Source organism: Pyricularia grisea, assembly GCF_004355905.1.
Source record: "Pyricularia grisea strain NI907 chromosome Unknown Pyricularia_grisea_NI907_Scaffold_2, whole genome shotgun sequence".
Taxonomy (NCBI): domain Eukaryota; kingdom Fungi; phylum Ascomycota; class Sordariomycetes; order Magnaporthales; family Pyriculariaceae; genus Pyricularia; species Pyricularia grisea.
In genome coordinates, this window is record NW_022156717.1 from 6,315,250 (window position 1) to 6,337,308 (window position 22,059).

The following is a 22,059-nucleotide window of genomic DNA, read 5'->3' on the forward strand; positions in this document are numbered from 1 at the left end:
TTGTTTCTAGGCAAATTTGATGCTCTGCTGTCGCGATGGCGGGAGTGCCGAACTGAGTTGGAACTGTGCAACTCAGTACAGGTGTATGTCTCTTATCAGGCTGAGGGCAGCCTGTCACGTCTAAGCAACACTGACGTAAATTCATGGATAAATCACACCCACCCGGCTCTTGGCGGCGGTATTAATGATCCAGAGGAATTACCATGCTGCACTCGGCCAATCCGAGCTGGGAGGCCCAGAACTTTCAAACTTGTCAATTTTAACAACGTGAAAGAGGTAGGGATCGTCTCGCCCCCCAGACCTTTCTACTCCGCTGCACTCGGTGACCCGATGGCCGATCCAACTGTGGCTATCAAGGGCGGTTCGGGGCCATCTTTGAGGAGCATTCGCTGGAGGCTTCTCCAGGCGTCCGTCCAGGCTCCAGCCCATACCGTTCCCTTTGCATTTAAACCTAGGCACAGGTATGGGCTTTGCAGCCATTGTCAGGTTCGTGGAGAGGCGTCGGTGAGGGAATTATGGGACCTCGGCTTGTAAGTAATCAAAAACAGAACACTCTCACGCGTGGGCTTTTTTTTTTTGACATTGACACCATGTTTTCCTTTGCAATATTTGAAGCCTTGGAAATTGGTCAGTTAGTCACAACCATGGATTATCGTGGTGCGTTTTTCCGCGAGCTTGTTGATTTTAACATATGGAGGTAATTGGCAGAAAGAATACAGCGGCCATGGGCCGAAATGTTCTGGAAGGGAAGGTAGATATTGATGCAATGATGGCCACCTCAGCTCTGTTACCTCAAACAAGTTGCAAGATAGAAATGCAACTTTGTATAAGTCTTATCAATGCAAAGAATGATGAATTTGCATTCTAAACGTGGGTGTCTGGGAGAAATACTGGCGTAGTTGAAATTTTTGCAAAGCATCCGATAAACACTCGTTTCAACAGCCACAAAGACACAGATCGCTGACCAAGTACAGGAAAGTCGCCGATGCACATTCATTTTTAACAGTAAGATTTTGTCCCTTGGCAGTCCGATTACACATGAACACACCTTCATAACCCCTCGAGTTGCCCCCTCGACAGGTAATGCGAGCCGCCCGCACACCTATAGCCTCCATCGCTTTGCGAGATCCACGCGTATCCAACGGGACACATTCCCAGCCTGGCCAGCTTTTCCTTGAGAGCCAGCTGCTTCTTCCGCCTATCTTCCTCTTCCAGCAAGCGCGTGACTATGGCGTCCCGGTCCGCGTCGCGCGCCTCCTCGGCCTGCTTCTTCAGCGACTGGTATTCGGCCTCCCGCCGGACCTCCTCTCGCTTGTCGCGTTGGAGCTGCTCCCAAACGGCGTCACTTACACCCACGTCTCGCTTCGCGTATAGCCCCGACGACGCACTGCAGTCGTCTGGGCTGATTAATGGAGCGGTTTTGAGGGTTGCCGATTGGTCTTGCCCTTCTTCCGCTCCGGGGTCTTCTGTTGTAGTCGTCGGAGAAGCAGAGGCCAACTTGGTTGCTGTCGTCGTTTTGAACATGTTTTGATGTGCAGGGGAAGCGTGAATATTTTGAATGTCGCGGGCGAGGACTCCATCTGCTAGACTACTCGTCACGGCTGATGAGGTGGCCCTGGATGCACGCTCACTACTGAAAGCCTCGAGCTCCAACAGCACGTCGTTCGGCCTGACCACCAACCTCTTTGCGGTCAAACCTGCCTTGTCGCGTGTGGTCCTCTCAAAAGTCTTTTTGGCAACCGTCAACACATCCCGGGCGTTTGCCCAGTTGGGCTGGTTCGCGATAGTAGCAAACATGCCCAGGACCGCCGCAGAGAAATCGGGCGTCGGTGAATCAAGAGCAGTGAGGTCGATTGTGATTCCCTTCAATTCCAGACTGCTCCTTTTGGTGGCGAACTGACTCTTGAGAAGATCCATGCACTCTGGCGGGCTCAGGCTGCGAAAGTTGATGACCTCTGGAAACCGCGAGCTCAGTCCTGCGTTGGTGGACATCAGCCGGTTAATGTCATCCGTGTAGCCCGCCAAAATGATGACGAGCTTTTTGTAATACCTGTCCTTCGTGGCAGAGTCGACCAGTTCGTCCATGGCCTCCTTGGCAAAGTGACCCTCGCCCAGGCGGTAGGCCTCGTCGATGAACAGCACCCTGCCCAGGGCCTTGTCGAGGAGCTTCAGCACCCTGGGTCCAGTCTGACCAACGTACTCCCCGATCAGATCCGTGGCGGAGCACTCGACGACATTGGCCGTCGCGAGGAATCCCATGTCGTAAAAGACTTTGCCCATCTTCTTGGCTGTGGTGGTCTTGCCGGTTCCAGGTGGCCCCCGGAAGAGAAAGTTGAACGGGATACTCTCTTTAGGATCCTCTCCGAGTTCCTTCATCGTCCGGACCGTGCTTTGGTACCCCTCCAGTTTTGCCACAATGTCTTCGCAGCCGACTGTCCCTTCAAAGAGCTTTGCAATGTTGGTCTCGGAGCGTGTAGATCGGTCGAAGTCCTCATCAAAGTCTATTGCTTCCAGCATGGTCGATGATTTGGCCAACCCCTTGGTATATCGGGATTGATGTCTAGCTTTTGTTGCATCTAGAATAATATCAATCTCTCCGGCATTTCCAAAGTTGGGCCGGTTTCGGGCGCGGTCGAGCATTTCTAAGGCGACATTCTTGGCTTGGTCGGTGGCATCGAAACCCTGCTGCTTCAGTTTAAGGTTCAAGATCATGCGCAGCTCCTGGTTGCTAAAGTCTTCAAAAGAAAACGCAGACGCGATGGGGAAACGACGGCTGAGGCCAGGGTTGACGTTTTGGAACATATCTTCCATTTGATCCTTGTAACCCAGCAGGAGCACGCAGCGATCGTCTCCGGGAACGCTCTGCACCTCGGCTACAATGGTGTCGACGACTGCAATCTTGTAGGGGTCTTGGGTACTACCACCGTATAACCCGTAGGCTTCGTCGATGACAAGAACTTTGCCGACCGTCGCGGCTAGGATGCCTTTTGTTTTTTCTTCGGACTGACCGAGGGCTGCGCCGACAAAGTCCGAGGGATTTTTTACAATGACTAACGCACAAAGTCAGAACACGTAAAAGATTTTTTGAAAAGATACTGTGAACGAGCGCAAAACATACCTTCGCCTTTTGTAAGAAGACCCAAATCGACCAGGATGCGGCCGTACAGCTTGGCAACCGTGGTCTTGCCCGTTCCTGGATTCCCCAAAAATACCTTGTTCAGGGAATACTCGATCGGTGGCTGCTCGTCCAGCTCCCGCTGGTAGTTCTGCTGGATGCTGTCGACCAGCGACCGGACTGCCTCCTTGACCGAGTTGAGACCATACAACTTCTGCAGATCCTGCCACCCGCTCGACCTACTCAGCGCCTCGGACGGCTTGGGTCCGATGAGATCTTCCCGAGTCAGATAAAGGTCGTCTGGTTTGTTACCCTGACGCCTTTCACGGGCCAGCCGCGTCGCCTGACGCTGAGCAATTATCGCCAGCGAGTTTTCCACAGCCCTCGCATTGCCGAAGCCTTCCTTGCCGCGACCGCGACCAAGGCGTTTTGCCACGATGCGGCAGTAAAGTCCGTAAAGACCATCCTCACAAACCATGGCACCGTTGTACTGGGTGTTGATTTTAAGCCCGAGGATGTGGAGCAGTTCGTCATCGGTGTAGTCAGCAAACTTCATCTCGTAAGGGAAGCGGCTAGGTAGGCCGGGGTTATGCGCAAAGAAGGACTCCATGTTTTTGTTATAGCCAGCCAGCACGAAGGCAATTTTTCCAGATTGGTTTTCAACTTCGGCTAGTAAAAAGTCCAGTACCGCACCGCCGCCATGGCTGTTGCCCGATGTGAGTTGATACTGCAGTTTCCCCATAGATGCTCGTCAGATATATCCTTCAGTACGAACCGTAGCCCCAATGGAAGTATGGTATCTGTCACTTACCGCTTCATCGATAAAAATCACTCCTCCTCCGTCGTCAAGCACGTCATCGAGTAGCTTTTGGCACCCTGAAACACCCATGTTTGCCAGCTTGGCCCCCGTGGTCTCCTCGAATTTTATGCCGGGAATCACACCAATCGAAGCGAGGAACTTGGCGTACAACCTGGCGACCGTCGTTTTCCCTGGGTAGTGGTGGATGCAATTCATGGCAAGGGGGTCAGCAAACCAAGAAAACAGAATACGGACACTTGGAATGAGAACGTATCAAAGGATGAATCAACTTACCCGTCCCGGGGTTCCCAAGCATTACGGCACTATATCGCTGCTTCTGTAGAGAAACATTCTGGCGGACATTGGTGTCGACGCGGTTCTTGATGTCCATAAAGGCTTGCTTGACCTCTTCAAGACCGATCATGCCCATGAGCTCGTCCAGAGGCGGACTTTGGGCGCCCTCGGTCGTTTTCAGATACTCCCAGTCATCGCGGGCCTGGCTGGGACTGTCGTTTGCAATAGACACTGGTTCAGGTCCACCAGACGCCTGCTTTGCCAACCCCAAAGATGCCGCCGATTGCGCAGCAGCCCGATTTTCCTTCGCCTGCTTGACCGACTCCCTCAGCTGTTGCAGGCTCTCGGCCTGCTTTTTAAGCTCCTCGCGGTCCTTTTCCTCGTCCAGCAGTTCCTGCCTGACCCGCTTCTCATGCGCCACCTGGTCCTGAATGTCCTGGAGCTGCCGGCGGTACTCAGACTGACGGTCGCGTCTGCTGCGCTCGAGGTCCAGGTCCCGTTTTGCACGCCTCTCTGCCTCGAGGTCTTCTTCGAGGCACTTCTCGCATGCGGATTTTCTCTTGCCACAAGGGATTCGACGTTTGTGCAGGCGGGCGCATATCTCTTCGACGAGCTGCGTGCAGTCCGTTTGGGAGTGGTCGGCTAGACGATGGCATCGGCGCTTACACTTGTGAAGACCACAATGGAATGGAAGGTCGCTTTGTGAGTGTTCGAGTTAGTTTAAGATGAGGCTCTACTGTTGGATGTGTGCGGCATTAGGGACCGCTAGGAATGTGGGAAAAAAAAGAAACTTTTTGAGCTTACCACAACTCGGCGCATCCACCATCAGGGCAGTACCGGTCAAAATCGCCGGGGGTCTTGAGAACGGCCTTGGTCTCGGGGTGCCGGACGCAAACCACCGGGAAGCCGTCATATAGGTGGCCATTTTCTTTCATCAACTCGAGATACGGGACCCAGGTTGCCTTGCCCTTCTTGCTATTCATAAACGTATCCATATTGCCGATCATAATCAAGCAGTTCCTCGCCCGAGTGATGAGGACGTTGAGGCGCTCCTGAGCGGCCATGAAGCCGATGTCCCCCTGGGAGTTGCTGCGGGTCAAGGAAGCTATAACGATATCGCTCTCTTCTCCCTGGTAATTGTCTATAGTTGTTTCTTTAGCCGTGGTGGCCCTAAAATCGGAATCGTGGGTGTTCGAAACTGGGTCAAAACTTACCAATGGTAGAAATACGGAGCGGGCGCTTCTTCACCTTGGACGCGGCGAAGGTCATCAGTCCGGCGCTCAGCAAGTCCGATGAGTCGAGGTCATTCAACACCGGATCGTTCTCCTTCATCAGAATTTCATGCAACAGACGCAATTGTCCAATATAAGGTGTTAGAACCACCATCTTGTCTGTCCCGTAACCCTGCTGCGCCAGATATCTAACCAAGGCCAACACCATGGTGGCCTCGAATTTGTTGCTCTTGCTGGTTTTGGCATCGGCATCCCTCTTCTCTGCTATGTGGTTGTCCGCCGCTTCTGGATGCTCATGATTGACAAAAATAATGCGGTCGGCAAGGCCCTTAATTTCTGGTCGCGCGGCTGTCTGAGGTCCATCAAGTAGGTTGGGGTATGTGAGCGCCCGGGGGTACAAGGACAGGTCCGGGTGCATTCGATGCTGACGCTGCAGGGTGGAGTGCGGGTAGCCCTGGATTACCAGGCGTTCAAAAAGAGACATGTTGAGATCGAAGCCGTCTCCCTTTTCAACCGTCAAGGCGTAATTGTTGACCTTGGGCCGCAGCTGTTTGTGGTCCCCAATGAGGATGAGACGTTTGACGGAAGGCATCAGTGCTGCCAGAACGTGACTCTCCAAGATCTCGCCCGCCTCCTCGACGATCACCACGTCTGGCTTGGTGGCTCGAAGCAGTTTCATTTGCATGGCTGCCGCAGTAGTCGTGCAGCCGATGATGCGCACGGATTGGAGCGTCTCGGCTTTACGCTCACTGGAAAGTCCGTCGAGCTCGTCTTGGGCGCTGTTCATGGCGTGGACGAGCTCTGCAACCCTCTCGGAACTCTCCATGGTCATTGCTTTCATCCACCTGGCCAGGTGCTCACGACGAAGCTCAGTCTCCATGTCCCAGATAAATTCGCAATCCTTAGAAACTTGCTCGCGGAACGCACCCGGGTCCTCGCCAAGTATCCATCGATTGAATAAGTAGTCCGGCTTGACCTTCTTACCCTTTTTACCTACTTTTCTCCAGCCGTCCGACTTGCTGGTTGGGATTTTGAAGGCGTCAAAAAATGACGCCGACTCCTCCGAGAACTCAAGATACTCATGTATTGCTTGGAATGAGAGCGACAGGTTACAATAGTCATTGAACGCTGTGTCGAGCGTATTGGCCATGTTGGACCTTTCATTCTTGATCTTATCGACTAGTGCCCAATGACCACTGCTTGATCTAAACTTGGTGTTACGATTGGAAAGGAGGAGTGGCTCGGTGCGTGACGTATACTTTGATCCGAGACGAACAATATCAGAGGCTGGAATCCCAAGATCTAGATAGCCTTCGAGAGATTGATCGAGGGCGTGATTGGTGTAGCTGATGACCAAAATTCGATAATTTGACCTTTTATAAATGGTCTTGACTGCCTGTGTTCCGATAAATGTTTTACCAGTACCTGTAAAAAAAGGTTAGCAATGCTTTTATATCTTATGATTTTGAGGTCTGCTCACCGGGCGGTCCTTGAGTGACACTGACTGGACGCTCCAGAATATTCAGCAGCGACTCCAGTTGGGACTTGTCAATTACTGTCTTGGAAGAAAGACGAATGCCGCCCTCTGCGGTCTGTTGCACGCCCCTGAGTTTGGACGCTACTTCTGTCAAACTATCAGACAGTTGGTCTTCATTTTCCTCAAACTTGGAAGCCATGATGATTGCAGCGAAAGGCGGCGTTGTCATGGTTTGGAGAACCCTCAGCACCGGTTCGTAAGCAAATACAGGCGTATCCACCAACATAAACTGCAAATCTTGCGGGTTCTTGAGCACCAGCAGTGCCCTGCGGAGTGCCTTGTCGTCAACAAATTGTAGGCAAACCACGGGTGGGTCGGCTGCAAGAAGGTCCACGTTTCGATCAATGAAAGCAAAGCCGCAGACCTCCTTATCCCGGACGAGGGCGCCAAATGCTTGGTTGCGGAGGTAAGCGGGATTTTCCTTGAGAAAGCGACGGCGCTTCTGCTCGTCGCTAAGATTGACGAGGTCGGTCAGGCCTTGACAACATTTGATGGCGATGGAGCATTTTTTCGACCACTTTTCATCTCCATAGGAAATACGAACCGGGTCCAGCTGGCTTAGGACCTGCGCGGCCCGCCTACCCTTGCGTTTGCCCAAAGCTATCTGTAGATCGTTCCGGAGCTCACCCAACATGTCCTCCCGAAGCAGGCGGAACTGGTTATCGATGTGGACGGCGGAGAGGAGGTCGTAATCGGCGTCTTTCTCGCGGCCATCGGCAAAGACCTCACTGCGAGGGCGATAGAAAGGCTTCTCAGCAGACAGGAACTCGTCTGCCGTTGGGTAGATGGAAATTTCTCGAAAATTGGCATAGTCATTGTCATGCCTTCCACCCGGACCCGTTTCGGGCATGGGCATTGATTTGAGCTTGACTGCCTTCTCGATCTTGTATGCCAGGTCTCGAATGTCATGCGACGAGGCTTTCGAGAGAGATCCATGCTTAATCAGTTTGGTGATGTCGGGAAGGAAGTCATGGCTCATATCTCGGGTAGTAGCCACAAGCTGGTATGCAAGCCATGCAAAGGGCTTAAGAAATTGCTCGTCGAGCAAGTTGGCGAGAAAAGCAGCGACAAGTGCATTCCAAAAGGTGGGGGGCAGCACGATAGCATCCAAGATACGTCCAATGAGCTGGCCTTCAGCTAGAGAGACGATTGACGCTTGCGAGAAATAACCCAGCAACTTAAGGCTATGGGATTGGAGAAAGTTAAGCGAAACATCGGCCCGAACGCATTTCCTCACGGCTTCCAAACCATGGGAGCTGCTGATCAAAGATTCGACACATCGGTCGGGATATTGCTGGATTTGGACGGCTTCGATGAACAGTTCTGCGTCTTTGGAAGTGGCAATGGTGGACTTGCCCTCCAGGACGCTTCTGAAACGCCCATGTAGGCGTCGGGTCCGTACTGCATCGTCAGGTGCTGCTGTGGACATGGCGACGGCGAAGTTGAACGAATTCGCTCCGCAAACAATACCAGAATTCAACTTGGTACAATTATATGCCGACTCTCTCAGAATTGTTATAAATAAAAATCATAGGCAGCTCTGGTTCTTGTGTTATCTTGTGTTGTGGTGGAAAAGATTGTTGGGGAAACATAAACGTGTGTGAGGGGTTTAACAAATCCGACTTGGGTGACGGTATGCTGAAATAATCAGCGCTCCAATAGATGAAATAAACCAATTTCCTTGGACACCTACTTAGGTTTGTTTGTCTTTTTGAGCCGCCCAGTTGCTCGAAAATTTGGTTGTTTGTTGGCGGATAAAGCTGCCTGGCACACTGCCTGGCCACGACCCAATGGCTGTGCAAGTTGGCAATGTAGAAACGCTGCGGGAGGCCGCCATCCCCTCAACGTACGACCAATTATCGCCCTTTTCCATTATTGAGGCAGCCAATAACATAGGACACACGGGAATCTAGAAATGGAGTAGAGTGTACAAAGATCTCGTCGCTTGCCGCCCGGGAAGTACAAGAGGCAAACACCCGTCTAGGCGATTCAATCATGCAGGATCTATATTCTTTCTGCTTATCAAATTTCTTTTCTGGCAGCCAATACCTGACGAAAACTTTTTCTTTCCATAATTCTCTGCGTGTTCTATCCTATTCCCCGCCTTCGCACCAGTTTATTCCTTCAAAACATCGCCAGAATGTCTGAACTCAGATGGCAGGCCAGAGGCAGAGGCGGCGCACCTTACAGAAGAGGAGGTCGCGGAGGTTGGGCACCGCGCAGCTTTGTTGCACCACCCAAGGAACCCAGTTCTCCGGCACCACCATTGGGGAACTTGATACAAGATTTGAAGCCCGAAGACCTCGAAGACGCTTCTCATGATCTCGAGGGCGTCGCCAACATTACTAAGAGATCCCTTGTAGCATCCTTCAACTGGCTCGAGGGTGACAATTCTACCATTGTTATACCTGGTCGGTTCAAAAAAATCGCAAGCTCAAAATGCCAACTGCACATCTAACCTCGATATTTTTGCTTTACTAGGACGTCCACCAAAATGGTCGCCTCCGTCTGAAACACAACAAATCCCTGACGACAATGGCAGATACGGCAATAAATTCTCCAAGAGCACTCGTAAGGAGTTTCGTGATCAGAACGCAGCTCGGTTCCCCCAACATCCAATGGAACCTGCCGTCTTGGCCGCCCTCACCATGTCTCCAAACCTGTGCAGCGAGCAGATTATCGACGTGGTGGCCTGCGGCAGCACCATGGGGAACTTACTTCGATTCGTCACGTCTCAAGATAAGCAATTTCGCATTTTGGTCGAGAAAGTCGGTAGCACCATTTTTCTGGTTCGCAGGGAGAATTCTCCTACCGAACTAATCCCTGACCTTCAGGGCTACGGCCACTCCTTTCCTGAGCATTACACCGTTTGGGAACGCGACGTCGCGGGATCCAAGTCTCACCAGAGGATTGTGCGCTATCGCTTCGGCAGCATGAACTTTATGGTGCGGTTTGAGGGCGATGGCTTTATTGCCAAGACAGCAGCTTTGGAAAATTCCAATAGCAGCAGCACCAAGGTTAATGCAAGGGCGACATCGTCATTGGATGAGCTTACAGACTCTTTGTCGGAAACTACATTGTCCAAAGGTCTTACACCACCATGCACAAGTCTCAAGGTCAAGCTGTCCGGTGACCTTGTTGACCAGGACTTGATATTCGATCTAAAAACCCGCAGCAGCAAAAAGATCGACCAGATCCAAGACATCATCAAAGGCGAGATACCAAGGCTCTGGCTGGCCGGCATCCCCAAGCTCATACTTGCCTTCCACAATGGCGGTGTTTTCAATGACGTTTTCATCATGGAGCTGAGCGACAAGATCAAAGAGTGGGAGGCCGCCAACAAGGTGCCGCTCGCCAAGATGGCAGCACTCATTCACCGCATCGGTGACATCGTCCACAGTCGACCAGAGGGCAAATTAGAGCTATGCCATTCCAAGGCGGGCGTCTTGGAAATACGTGAGCAGCTCCCCGACGCGGGTGACGCTCTTTCGCCCACAGTGAGAGAAATGTGGTTGGAGAGCACCCTCCAGTCGGATGACGATGACGCATCATCTAAGGAGAGCGGCTCTGGTGATGAGAGTGCAGGCGTTAAAATTGATTGGGATGAGGAAGAGCAGATGGACTATACTGCCTGCTCGACTGAAACGTGCGGATATTGTGGCCGTTGTAGCTACTGAATGGGATGAGGTTCTACTATTTGTTTTCCTGCTCTGTTATCTGTTGGATTCCGGCTATTAGTTTGTACAAAGATGCCAAGATTGCCTTAGCCATGTTTCCACCGTAAATCAAGAACTGTACTGATCTTTCTCTGTGAGCTTTTCTATCTACACACCACACAATCTGGAAAGAAAGGTCAGTGCCGATGATTATCACCCCCTAGAAACCATCATAGTGTAGAAGTAGTGTAAACACGATCTTAGTTGTTTGGAAGCCAGGAAGATACTCTTGCTGATCATTTGCGCGATCCACAGAGCAGATCTTTGCTCATCTCCAAGGCCAATAAGGAGCGAATTGCATATTTTCATCGGAATGGCAATAAATCCATCCGCACCGAGCATCTTGTCCCTCAGAAAAAGTTTGATCCGCCAACGTTGTGTATACAATGTTGCCATAGATTGAAGAGATGGTGCTTGAGGCTAAAGTTAAACTGTGTACTGTTTCGAAGGTATCCAGATGCTCACTCTGAGATTATACAACTGGATATTTTCCCTGCCCGGGCTTCTGAACTTACCACGCTTAGCTAATGGACCAAAGTTTAAACTTTTGATAGTCTGCAGCTGCAAGCCACATATATTTTCCACTTTTTTTCGCGCCATGTTCAGCCATTACAATTAAGCACATGATGCGAACCCTACCTGTATGCGGTGGTAGAGTTTCCGCGGGAACAGCTTTTTTAGACTTTTTCCCCGGCAATAAATACCAACAAGTTCACACGCCGACTTCGAGGGAAACAACCCGAAAAAAGAAATCAGAAAAGAAACCAAAACATACAGATGCACTCCTTAGCAGCCATCCTCTTTCTCCTCATGGGCTTTCTGGACTCGCCGTGCTCGGCCCGGGCTCTTGCGGCAAGAAGCCATGCCCCGAGTCGCAGGACCTCTTGGTCATCGGCGGCGACTATCGACCCAGATCCGATTGCTCTCCCACCTTTCAACGTAAAAGAAATCAAGGCGAGCGACCAGCAGTGGCCTCCTGGCGCCAACAGGAATCAGAATAAGACGGCCGCGGGTGGATATTTCGAGAGCTGCATCAACTGCAAGCTCTTTGGCAAGTACGAGAACAGCATTCCCAAGGACGGCGGGAGTCTTTTTCGCTGCGAGTGCGACTACCCGGGAAGGCCGGGCGGGTTTCGCCGGAAAGAGTCGGTCCTGAACTTGAACAACTGGTTAGGGAATGTGCAAGGGAAATTGACGGTAAGCTTTCCCCTATTTTCGCTTTTCTTTTCTTTTTTTTCTCGTTTTTTTTTTTTTTTTTTTTTTTGCTATTTTGCATTCCGCTCCCTTTTTTGCAGCCAGAGCCTAACCTCCTTCTGCCTCTCTCTCCTACAGTGGGCAGCCCCAGGTCTACCTTGTGGAGGCTTCACCAGCTCATGCAGTTGCGACCTTTTCGGGGGCCGCTACCTCTCGTGTGGGTGTTATGATGCGCCTCCCGGAACCCAGATGGTGGATTTAAACGAGCACATCGCCAACAGGAAAGGGTTTTTGAAGGTGGTTCTATAAGTGTTTTGCCTTGTATTTGTTTCCAATCTTTTGTTCGTCTGATTGTTTTGGGTCATGTGAGTTGAGCGATGTAAACTGGGCACCTTTTTGGGCAGGATTCAGCGTTATATGCATACAATTTCTAAAAGATCGGGCTGCATATGGGCGGGCCCCTTAGTTCAATACTGTGTCAAGTTTTAGGACATGTGATGCGAAGAATAGGGCTTCCTCGCGAGTTGCGGGCCCAGATGCGTTTCAAAGTCAACACCGGTGTATTGGTTGCCGCGTGTCAGCTATGCGTTTGACATGTGGTCTTTCCGAGATCCAATGGGTCTCATCCATAATCGGACATTAGCAAACATAAGGGGTATCTATGAGTTCAAATGAACTAGTCTTACATCGGTAGTCAGGAAAATACCTCAGGCGAGTAGTCCAAGTCAGGCAATACAGATAAGCATGTATGTTATTGAGGCATCATTCAACCGGGCTCGAGGCAATTAGGCAATTGCTTTCTTTGACTAACCTCTCAGTCTAAATTGTACTCCTCTTCCAAGAAATTGCTGTAGATAATATGAAATTATGCGTCTCACATTGCGATAATCGGCTGGTGTTTATGTTTGCCTAAATGACCCGCCAGTCTGGGCCGCAAACACTGGTTGTGGGTAACGATGTGTCAAGGTTTCAGAGTTTCGTGTGGTCAATGGTGCGAATTAGATTCACTGCCCCTTATCTTGCTCGCCTTCCTCAGTCCAAGAGCCTAAATGACCCTCTTATTGTTTCAATCACCTTTAAAAATCTCCGACATCGCAACGACGAAAAGCCAAGACAAGACCTAGCTCGGGTTTTGCTTGGCCGGGGGAAGACATGCTACGTATATTCCTTTTTGGGTAAAGCACTTCTCCATTGAGCAGAGTGCGAGGCAAACTGGATACGATACAGAATTCACTAGTCTGTCGTTTTGGGTTGCGACACGCATTGCCGTTTCGGCACCTTGCCGGGCACCACCCTAATCAGCGTCGACAAATTTCATACTGTCGCATAAGTCTCACTCCGTTGACTTTATATATGTTGTCGCACTACAATCTGTACTTGACGTATGAAGAACAACCAATGATCGAATAGAAATATAAAAGACACCATTCCCTCTACAGAAGAGCCCTGATCCGTTGCTGCTGCACACTGCTGGGCTTTGTACATACTAAATAAAAAAAATAATTACCACAATCAGCCGAACATATCTTAGTCTTCATAGCCTGGTGCTCTCTTCAAAATCTATACCCATCGACATAATGCAGTTCTCTACAGTTGCCACCTTTGTCCTCGGCTTCGCCCTTGCAGCGATCGCAGTGCCGACCAATGACGCCGCCAACGCACAGCCTGCCGTAAGCCCCAGACAGACGGGCGCTGGCGGGCGAGGAGCCCCTTGCTCCACAGGAAAGGAATGCAAGAGCGACATTTGCATCATCGGACTTTGCCAATAGAGGAGCCTATGATTTGACGAGCCAAGACGTCGTTTTCGAGGTTCGTGGCTCTCTTTCGATTCGAGGTGTGGTTGATCAATAAAACTTGGAGGAGTGCGATCAACTGCTTTGGTTTCGATATCATTTCGGACGAGGACTAGCACTCTTCAAATTTCATCTCCACGGATCTGTTCGTTATGCTTCCGGCTGACACTCGGCGGAAAGGGATGGTTTAGGCTTCATTATGGCTGATTTACGGAGGTACACAATCTCTCATTGTTTGAGCCTCGCTTAGTCCTTGCTCGTGCTGGACGGAAGATTTCAGATAGATCGTATTTCAGAACAATATCTGCGAAGAATCTCGATACGCAAACTTTTGGTTTTTGGATTCGTCCCTAAGTTGACCCTACGCCGCATTGAGACGCATCGAACTGCTTTGCGCTGCTTTCAGTTTACTTTAAATTTATTTTGAACCACAATGGATGCCACCAAACTGCCGTGAGCCTATTCAACTTTATCTTACGCCGCAAAAAACTGCAGTAAGTTGCATTATACTTTTTCTAACTTTACCGCAAGCCCCATTAAATTGCCTTAAACTACGCTGCATTGTTATTGTCCTTTTGTGGGTTATAACCCTTTGTTTCATTTGTGTTGGTGTATTTTGGGAATTCCACAACGTGCTTTCAGCGGACAATGGTATACAGTAATGAAATTGCATATAACGAGGCAAATATTTGGGTTAAATTTGCTTCATTTGGATATGATTTTCCGTTTATATTTGCTATTCGACCGTAATGATCTGGTGGCGGTGAAATAACCATACCCTTTTTGATATAGAAGTGGAGCCTCCCTTGTATGTGAACTGGGATTCTCGTACTGGAGTCCGGCAATACCGGTTTTGCGATACAGCTGAGGAAGACCTGGAAATTAAGTTGTTTCCGATGCTAGGCTGCAGCAAACCAATGGACACACTTCTCCAGGCTCGCAATCTCCCCTTCAATCTACCTTATGTGAACTGCTGAGGACGAAATCTGGAAACAGCATATTGTCAGACGCATAAATTGCTTTCTTGAATCTCCCTTGTCAAGTCTGACTCTAAACTGTTGTTGCCAAGACTTAACGATTGGTGAAAATTTATTGCCTTAGCCGATACCTATTGATTGCCGGGCTGGAGCGGTAGGTGAGCGTTGCCTCAGCTTGTGGCGGCGCAGTCAATAAGGCGAATTTTTGGGCAGTCGGGTACAGTTGGCTCAACCAAATATAGGCACAAATAACTACCTTCGGTACCCAGGCAAGGCTTGGCTTGAGTTTGATTTCGGCCTCTCCGTCTTTCCAACTTTCTGCTGAGGCAAACCTGGTTGGGGTTGGCCATTGATTGGTACCCAAGAGATGAAGAAAGATGCCGCTTACAGGAGGGCTTGCATAATCATGTTCAATGGCTCTACATCAAAGTTTATCGACAACAAATGCTTGGCTCGGCAGTCTGGAATTGGCGATTTGGAGAAGTCGCGCAGGGCGGCCCCTGGTAAATTGTTATGGGTCATAGATATGCGGCTCCCGCACTGCCCAAAAGCTTGGCCAGGCTGCGAACCGCAAAGGAGGTCAGCAGGGCCAGTGACCTCCCAATTTGCTGAACATGCTGACACTACATGGAAGCCAAGTAGAAAAAGATTGGCGCAGAGGCAACCCATTGGCCACGGCTAGACGTTATCGTCTTACGCCAAGACCCCGGCACTCGCCCCCGGAAATTGAATCAGCATTCAGTATCGGAACCTGCCGACTTGCCCACACACCCTCAAACCCATGCAACCCGGAGGAGGGGGCGGCGGCAACATTAAACCCACACGGTATGTCTTCGCTGACCCAAACACCCCGCCAACCCACCACCACAACTCCCCCCGTCAATATAAGGCCCCCCCTTTCCCGAATGTCCTCCCGACCACAGTCACGCGCAGCGTTCCAAATCGCCATCGCCTGCGCCCTGAGGCTGGAGTATGACGCGGCGACCCTCCTCTTCGACGCCTTCCACGACGAGGATGGCGACCCCTACGGCCGCGCGCCCGGCGACTACAACCGCTACACGACCGGCCGCATCGGGAGCCTGGACGTGGTCCTCGCGCTGGCCTCGGGTATGGGCGGGCGCGCCATGGCGGACCTGGCCGCCGGCCTGCGCGCCAGCTATACGGGCCTGCACCTGGTCGTACTGACGGGCATTTGCGCCGGGATCCCCGCCGACGGCAGGGAAATGCTGCTCGGCGACGTCGTGATCAGCAGGACGCTGGTGCAGTACGACTTTGGCCGGCGGCGGCCGTTCGAGTTCGAAACCAAGGAGTCCATCGCCCACGGCCCGCACGCTTCCATCCGCGCCATGGTCGAAGCCTATACGACAGACCACGAGAGGGATAAGCTGCTCAACCGCGCGCTCGTGCTCCTGACCGAACTGCAGGCCAAAGGCGCCAAACGGCGCCGGCCGGTCGATTACTCGCGTCCGCCGGCGGCCACCGACGTGCTCTTCGACGCGGCGTACCTGCACCGGCACGCGGCGGGCTGCGACGGTTGTTCAGAGACTCAGATATGCAACGTGGCGGCGGCGGCATCGTGCGAGGAGCTCGGCTGCGACAGCACGCGAGCAATCGTACGCCCACGCCTGGCCGCCCCGGACGTTGACATGTTTGTCGGGCGGATCGGCTGCGGCGACAAGGTGATGCGGTCCGGCAAACACAGGGACCGCTTGGCGGCGGATTACGGGGTCATTGCGCTGGAGATGGAGGGCGTGGGGGCGTGGGACAGCCTGCCGTGCGTGGTGGTCAAGAGCGTGTGCGACTACGCCGACAGCCACAAGAACAAACGCTGGCAGCTGTATGCGGCTGCCACGGCGGCGGCGACCACCAAAGCGATGCTGGCGGGGTGGGTGCGTGTCGACAGTGTAATTATTGGGGATGCCGGGAAGGGTCACAATGGGGTTGACGGTAAAAGTGAGGGTGAGGTGCATAATCGAGGTGCTGGAAGTGTGAGCGTCGGGTCGATTACCGCGAGAAATGTGCTCAACGGTGGGACGTACAGCGGTGATAATCAGACTTTTACATTTAACTAGCTAGCCTTTTACGGAATTTAAAGGGATAAATCATGTAGAATAAATATTTGAGACGTGAAATAAACGACATGACCGTGGAGAAAAAGCCATGAAAATTGTCCCAACAGCCTCCTCATTCCTCAAAACACCCCTTTCTTCCGCCTGACCATGACGCCGGGCTGTCTATGCCCCACGGCCACATGTAGCGGGTACTCGAACGACATCTGCGACACGTCGCCGCAGTAGGATATCAGCACACCGGTTTATACATGCGCGTCGGCGCGAGGGAATCTGGCTTCCAGGGCTATATGCGTGCGTGCCCCTGGGACAACCAGGGATTTTGGGATTCTGTGTGCAGTTTCGGGTTTAATGATCCCGACGCGCAGAATAAACTCGTTTTCGGGTTTAACGCGCTTTCCAGATGCTTCAACGGCGGGCATTGTCTTTCCAGTTTTCAGGCCGAACCGCTGAACTGTCCGAATTGGTCGCAGCTGCCGGGCCAAAAGTTGGATGTATCATATGACCCGCCTGTGCTGTCTGTAAACAATTCCACCATAACGAAAGGCGTGACCTCGTGACGGTGCAGGTGCGTACCCTTTACGATAACAATCTTGCCAATTTCCGCTGAGAAAAGCTGGCCAAACAGCAGCTCGACGAGTACGTCGGCATCTACTGGGACAGCTACGACAAGCCCTACGCGTGCTACTTTGATGACGAGGACGACCACATCTGCGACGTGATGCCGCGCCCGTTGTTCTACTACGATGAGGTCCTGTCCGACAACAACGACGAGGCCAGACGCTGCTTCATCCACCCTCTCGAGGCGGAGCAGTGGTGCAGGACCATCAGCGTCACGGCGCGGCCGACGCGGACGTTGACGACAAACCTGATGGAGTTTACCAACACGGACTTCATCATTCTAATCGGGTTTCCCAAAAAGCTTTGCACTAGTACGCGCTATATTCACGGTAGTGATCGTATGATAATGATAGCTTTCACTTCCTATCACTCCAGGAGTCAAAAGAATAAAACAGAAATCTTTGTGATAGTCAAAAATGTACCTTTGCTCATCATTACGCAGTCAGTACCTCGGTCAATACTCGTTGGGGCCAGCCAAGCCCAGTTCACGTCGCCTGCTGTTGGCCTTGTGGTCGCAGCAAGGCTGTTCTGCCAAGCCGGACACCCTTGTACCGTAACCACTTGCCCTTTCTCCTTCGTAATCCTCCGCCCCACCGTGCAATGTAACTCTGTTTATTGCTGTCATCTTTATCCTCAACCCCATTCTCAACCTTACACGGCTCAAGAATTATCGACTTGCCGGTTATTCGAGATGGACGAGGCCCCGGGCATCCACTTGAAGCGACAGTGGATATCTATGTTGCCTTTGAAGACGCTGAAGGAGGGAATCAAGGATCGCGTCGCTCTCGTTCTGGCTGGCAACCTACCCTGACCACGGGATGCGTCCGCTCGAAAAGCTTGGGCCCGGCGACGGCGTCGTCGCGGTCGAGCACTTGCATGCAGAGCTGTACACGCGCTCCTTTTCCGTAAAATATTTTGCCAAAAGCCGGAGAACAGTTTTTTTTTATACGCACTATAACCGCTTGCCCAAAGTGTGTCGCATCAGATCTCAGAAAGGCCATCGTTCGTGGCCGATGGAAAGAGCGTCAGTTGATCAGCGCCGACATTTGTCAAAGATCTCCATCAAGAGAGCAGGTCCAGAGCTTTTCTAGAGATTTTGTATTTGGGCGATTAAATTCTCTTAATTGGAACATACGATTTTACTTGTACAAGCTCGGGACTATACCATTGGGAAAACAAGGTCAAATAGATCAAATTACGTAGTCTTGGCTTGTTCATTCGTGAGTGACAGACTTTTTCAAACAAGCTTTGTCGGGCACACTTGGGGACCACGAGGTACTGAGTCTTCGGAGTATATAAATCCCACTTTCAAGCACACACAGCGGTCGTATACACTGGATTACTTTTTTGGTGTGTTTTTGGCTGAAGCCAAACGAAGTGTATAAATTGCAAAAGTAATTGCGGCATTTAATAGTAACAGTTTGGGGTATCACATAATTAATACAACGAACCAAATCTCATATTTTCGGCCCCGACCGTAACCGCAGCCGGGCGTTCTAATTGCCGGTATTAAGACGTACCAGTTTGTGAATAAGAAAACTCTATTGTGTTGCGTCGTGGTTTCAATTTGGGATTTGGAATTAATTATATGTACCAGCCGTTATCAGCTGCCTGGGTACGGCCAGGTTTGTTACAGGACGGGACAGACTTGGGTGGAGTTTGGCCGGGGCAAAGTCGCAAAACGTATCATTCAATGCTGGTACTAGTTCTAGACTAGGTCGGCATCAGGTGACCTATAGCTAGCCGGAGGCGACCATTAGATAGTTTGGCCCTATATATAGTACCTTTTCACCTTATTACTTAGTCGCAATTTAGAAAGAATGCAAGGTTACCTACTTTACATTCCTATAAATAGAGCGCCTCCCCAGAAAAAATAGAATATACAAGCCACAAGTCGTTTAAGCGCACGAATCGTAGCGGTAGATCATATGTAGATCGGTCTGACCTTATCGCTATAGATAGCTACCCAGGTACCTAACTTGCTAACAATCGGCTTACACCGGATCGCCTGTGCTCTATAAATATCGCAGGATAGACAAGGTATATACATGACACTGAGTAAGCTTAGCAGAATTGACTGTCTTGATTTAACTCTTTGCCAGGTAGGAGGCTTTTCCAGGCTTTAACTGAAGACACAAAACGATACAAGTAGGCGGGCACATATTTGACAGGGCTTACAGAATCACGTCTAGGCGCAAGAAAACTTGTTGTGTTATCGAAGGCTACGAAGTGATCATTTCTCTAGCTGCAGTTTTCTATTTGAAAATCTATTGTTGTTGAGGTTAAGCACAGTACCTGATCATCGCCCCGTTTATGGTCCTTCATGCCCCATTCCAGGGATAATTGAGGTGTCTATAAACTGACTCGGGCCGTTTGTCATGCGAGGGCTGATACGAAATTCAAGACATGTAGAAAAGTGCACTCTTAACTATTGCTAAGGTTTAAATTTGCCCTGCCCTCTCCAGAAACTGTTTCTACCAACCTTTTGGATAGCTTGGCTTCTATTCGATTGCATCAGCCACTCAGCATTACCGTCTTTGAGAAGTCAAAATGCATTTCTACTTATTTGTTTCTGCTTTTACTCTTTGGTCATTGACTGGCACTGTCATAGCCGCCGTCCCGGCGGTCGCGCCTGGCTCTATTTACAGAGGAAGGGTTTATGTAGTTAGTCTCGATCCGCCTGAAAAGTACCATGACAAAGGCTTCGACGTACAAAACGGAAACGACGCTTATATAGTCGGGTTCGCCGATAAGGAGATGGCGTACGACCAGGGAGCTAAATATGCCATAAGGGCCCAAATGGGCGCGGCGTTCACCAGCGATGTACGAGACATGCCACGGAGAGATAAAGCCTTTTATCGGTACCACGTCGACACAGTCGGTGCTGAAGCATCCTTTGTTGACATTACCAAACAACTAACTGACTACGGCGTCTTTATTTATGAGGCAAATTCGTACGTGTACGGCGCCAAAAATATCCCTTGGGAGAGAGTTAAAGGGTGGACTAAACACAACGCTCGCACGATCGACGTTTATACTTCGAGAAAGAGTTATGAAAGGGCCAATTCCGGCAAAGCGAGACATCCCTCATCCAACAGCCCGGCCCAGACTTATCTCTCTCCCTTGCTTCGGCTCCTGGGACCGAAACCGGAGCTTGACCGCTCCGTCAGTCACGGATCTTCACAAGCTGGTAACTATGGTCATTCCTCCGGTCAGGCTCCCGCACAGGCTGCACCTTATAGCCGATCCTCCAGTAGCGCATCTCAACAACATCGCTCAAGTCTCGGCCACCAGTCTGGTCCGCCTGCCGTACCGCCCCAGACTGGTGGCAGCTCCTCTAGTCAGAATCGTCCAAGCCGCCCGGTCTACAAGTCCTTTGAATACGAAATTGGATACGTACAGGGTCCTGGTGGAATGATTCCGGATGATTACTTTCCCCCATTTAAACCCGTGCCGGGAATGCCGGAGTTTAGACTGCCAGTTCTCCAGTCTCCCCATTCATCCCAATAAGCTCGTGCGGCCAGGTACCCCTCACATCGACTTATATTCAGGGCGTGCTGCCGCCTGCGGCTTCTGTGGCGCTCCGTAATCATTTGATGAGTGTGCTAGAGCATGGTGAAAACTGGCATCATGCCAAGGGGGTGAAAAGAAAGAAGAAAAAACAGAAAAAGAGCAAAAATCTGAGAAGCTGAGAAATAGAGGCTAATTTGTTATTGCGAATGGATGAGCAATTAGAAAAATGGGGCAAATTTCGGAAATTTATCGTTGGCCAGTTAGTGTATAGTAAGGGCCTTTAGTCAAACATCGAAATATGGTTGACATTGCCTTCGGAAGAGCAACAGAGATATGGGGATCAACATATGGGGAAGCGAAATAGGCTGTATAGTCAGATAGAATAGACACAGCAATAATAACCCATGTTCTCTTGAGCTGGGTATAACTTGATGCAAATCTTTCAATCTTGATGGGGTCAAACATGTTCTACCTTGTCACCATGCCGTTTAAACATTCCTTCGCTAGTTGGTAACAGTCATAGACTCTGGTCCTTCGTACACATAAGCTAGTAAGTATTGTGAACGTGAAATGAGCTAGGAACTATGCCATTCTGATTGAAGTTTATTATGCACCATAATGCAAAATCCGGGATAAAGGGTTTGGAACTGGAACTACTGAAGACAAAGCTGGTAATATTAGTAAGGAGTAAAACATAGCTACCAGTCAACAGCAGCGGGGCTACTGTTTCTCTTTTCCCCAAATCACACACAGTTCCAGGGAAGGTGTTGGGGTTCAAAAGAAGTCCGTGGGCTCTCACCACTCTATTCATCCACTTCCACGCATAGAAGTCCAGTTGCACATACGCAGAGTACGTCAGTGACTCAGTCAGAAAAAGGGGCTGCACAATAACCCAACCATAAAGGACCTGGAATGACCCAAATCCATGTACAGTCAGCAAATAAGCTCACAGCATGAAGTATTGGACACCAAAGCATATACGAAGCGGGATGCGCCCCGGCGCACATGCAGTGTCGGCCTAATGGGTAATGACAGAAAAGCCAGCACCAACGTATTGCTTGACTGGACTACCGGCTTTTGTTGAATTAGGATCTGGCTTGATTTGGACGATAGCCAGTCGAAACGCGGACTTCTATCAGCAACCTCTTGTAGGATTTTATCATATTTTATCTGGCACGCATTGTCATGAACACCTGGCA

At 50.6% G+C, this 22,059-nt stretch overlaps 7 protein-coding genes across 7 annotated transcripts; 5 read left to right on the plus strand and 2 right to left on the minus strand.

The window, feature by feature from the left end:
* Positions 1–872: 872 nt before the first annotated feature.
* Positions 873–8,622, minus strand: PgNI_04449 (uncharacterized protein). The gene is made up of 7 exons (XM_031124494.1): positions 6,921–8,622; positions 5,423–6,865; positions 5,013–5,349; positions 4,209–4,906; positions 3,927–4,105; positions 3,119–3,842; positions 873–3,050 (listed from the first exon to the last, which is right to left on the minus strand). The coding sequence occupies exons 1-7, from the start codon at positions 8,404–8,406 to the stop codon at positions 1,051–1,053; spliced, it is 6,867 nt and encodes a 2,288-aa protein (XP_030984219.1). The 5' UTR covers positions 8,407–8,622; the 3' UTR covers positions 873–1,050.
* Positions 8,623–8,959: 337 nt separating this feature from the next.
* Positions 8,960–10,852, plus strand: PgNI_04450 (uncharacterized protein). The gene is made up of 2 exons (XM_031124495.1): positions 8,960–9,388; positions 9,459–10,852. Exons 1-2 carry the CDS (start codon positions 9,118–9,120, stop codon positions 10,652–10,654), a joined length of 1,467 nt encoding a protein of 488 aa, XP_030985463.1. The 5' UTR covers positions 8,960–9,117; the 3' UTR covers positions 10,655–10,852.
* Positions 10,853–11,503: 651 nt separating this feature from the next.
* Positions 11,504–12,149, plus strand: PgNI_04451 (uncharacterized protein; the record flags this gene model as incomplete). The annotated part of the gene is made up of 2 exons (XM_031124496.1): positions 11,504–11,862; positions 12,026–12,149. The coding sequence occupies 2 exons, from the start codon at positions 11,504–11,506 to the stop codon at positions 12,147–12,149; spliced, it is 483 nt and encodes a 160-aa protein (XP_030985464.1).
* A 1,315-nt stretch (positions 12,150–13,464) lies between these two features.
* On the plus strand, positions 13,465–13,656 carry PgNI_04452 (uncharacterized protein; the record flags this gene model as incomplete). The annotated part of the gene is made up of 1 exon (XM_031124497.1): positions 13,465–13,656. One exon carries the CDS (start codon positions 13,465–13,467, stop codon positions 13,654–13,656), a length of 192 nt encoding a protein of 63 aa, XP_030985465.1.
* A 1,906-nt stretch (positions 13,657–15,562) lies between these two features.
* Positions 15,563–16,809, plus strand: PgNI_04453 (uncharacterized protein; the record flags this gene model as incomplete). The annotated part of the gene is made up of 1 exon (XM_031124498.1): positions 15,563–16,809. One exon carries the CDS (start codon positions 15,563–15,565, stop codon positions 16,727–16,729), a length of 1,167 nt encoding a protein of 388 aa, XP_030985466.1. The 3' UTR covers positions 16,730–16,809.
* Positions 16,810–17,162: 353 nt separating this feature from the next.
* Positions 17,163–18,225, minus strand: PgNI_04454 (uncharacterized protein; the record flags this gene model as incomplete). Its single annotated transcript, XM_031124499.1, has 2 exons — positions 17,163–17,627; positions 18,154–18,225. 2 exons carry the CDS (start codon positions 18,223–18,225, stop codon positions 17,163–17,165), a joined length of 537 nt encoding a protein of 178 aa, XP_030985459.1.
* Positions 18,226–19,897: 1,672 nt separating this feature from the next.
* On the plus strand, positions 19,898–20,857 carry PgNI_04455 (uncharacterized protein; the record flags this gene model as incomplete). The annotated part of the gene is made up of 1 exon (XM_031124500.1): positions 19,898–20,857. One exon carries the CDS (start codon positions 19,898–19,900, stop codon positions 20,855–20,857), a length of 960 nt encoding a protein of 319 aa, XP_030985460.1.
* Between the last annotated feature and the right edge of the window lie 1,202 nt (positions 20,858–22,059).

Coding starts and splice junctions, on each gene's coding strand:
- PgNI_04449 (XM_031124494.1), bottom strand. CDS start 8,406: ATGTCCACAGCAGCACCTGACGATGCAGTACGGACCCGACGCCTACAT. Junction 4,106..4,208: donor GCTTGGGAACCCCGGGACGG/GTAAGTTGATTC, acceptor ACCACTACCCAG/GGAAAACGACGGTCGCCAGG. Junction 3,843..3,926: donor TGATTTTTATCGATGAAGCG/GTAAGTGACAGA, acceptor GGGAAACTGCAG/TATCAACTCACATCGGGCAA.
- PgNI_04450 (XM_031124495.1), top strand. CDS start 9,118: ATGTCTGAACTCAGATGGCAGGCCAGAGGCAGAGGCGGCGCACCTTAC. Junction 9,389..9,458: donor TTCTACCATTGTTATACCTG/GTCGGTTCAAAA, acceptor TTGCTTTACTAG/GACGTCCACCAAAATGGTCG.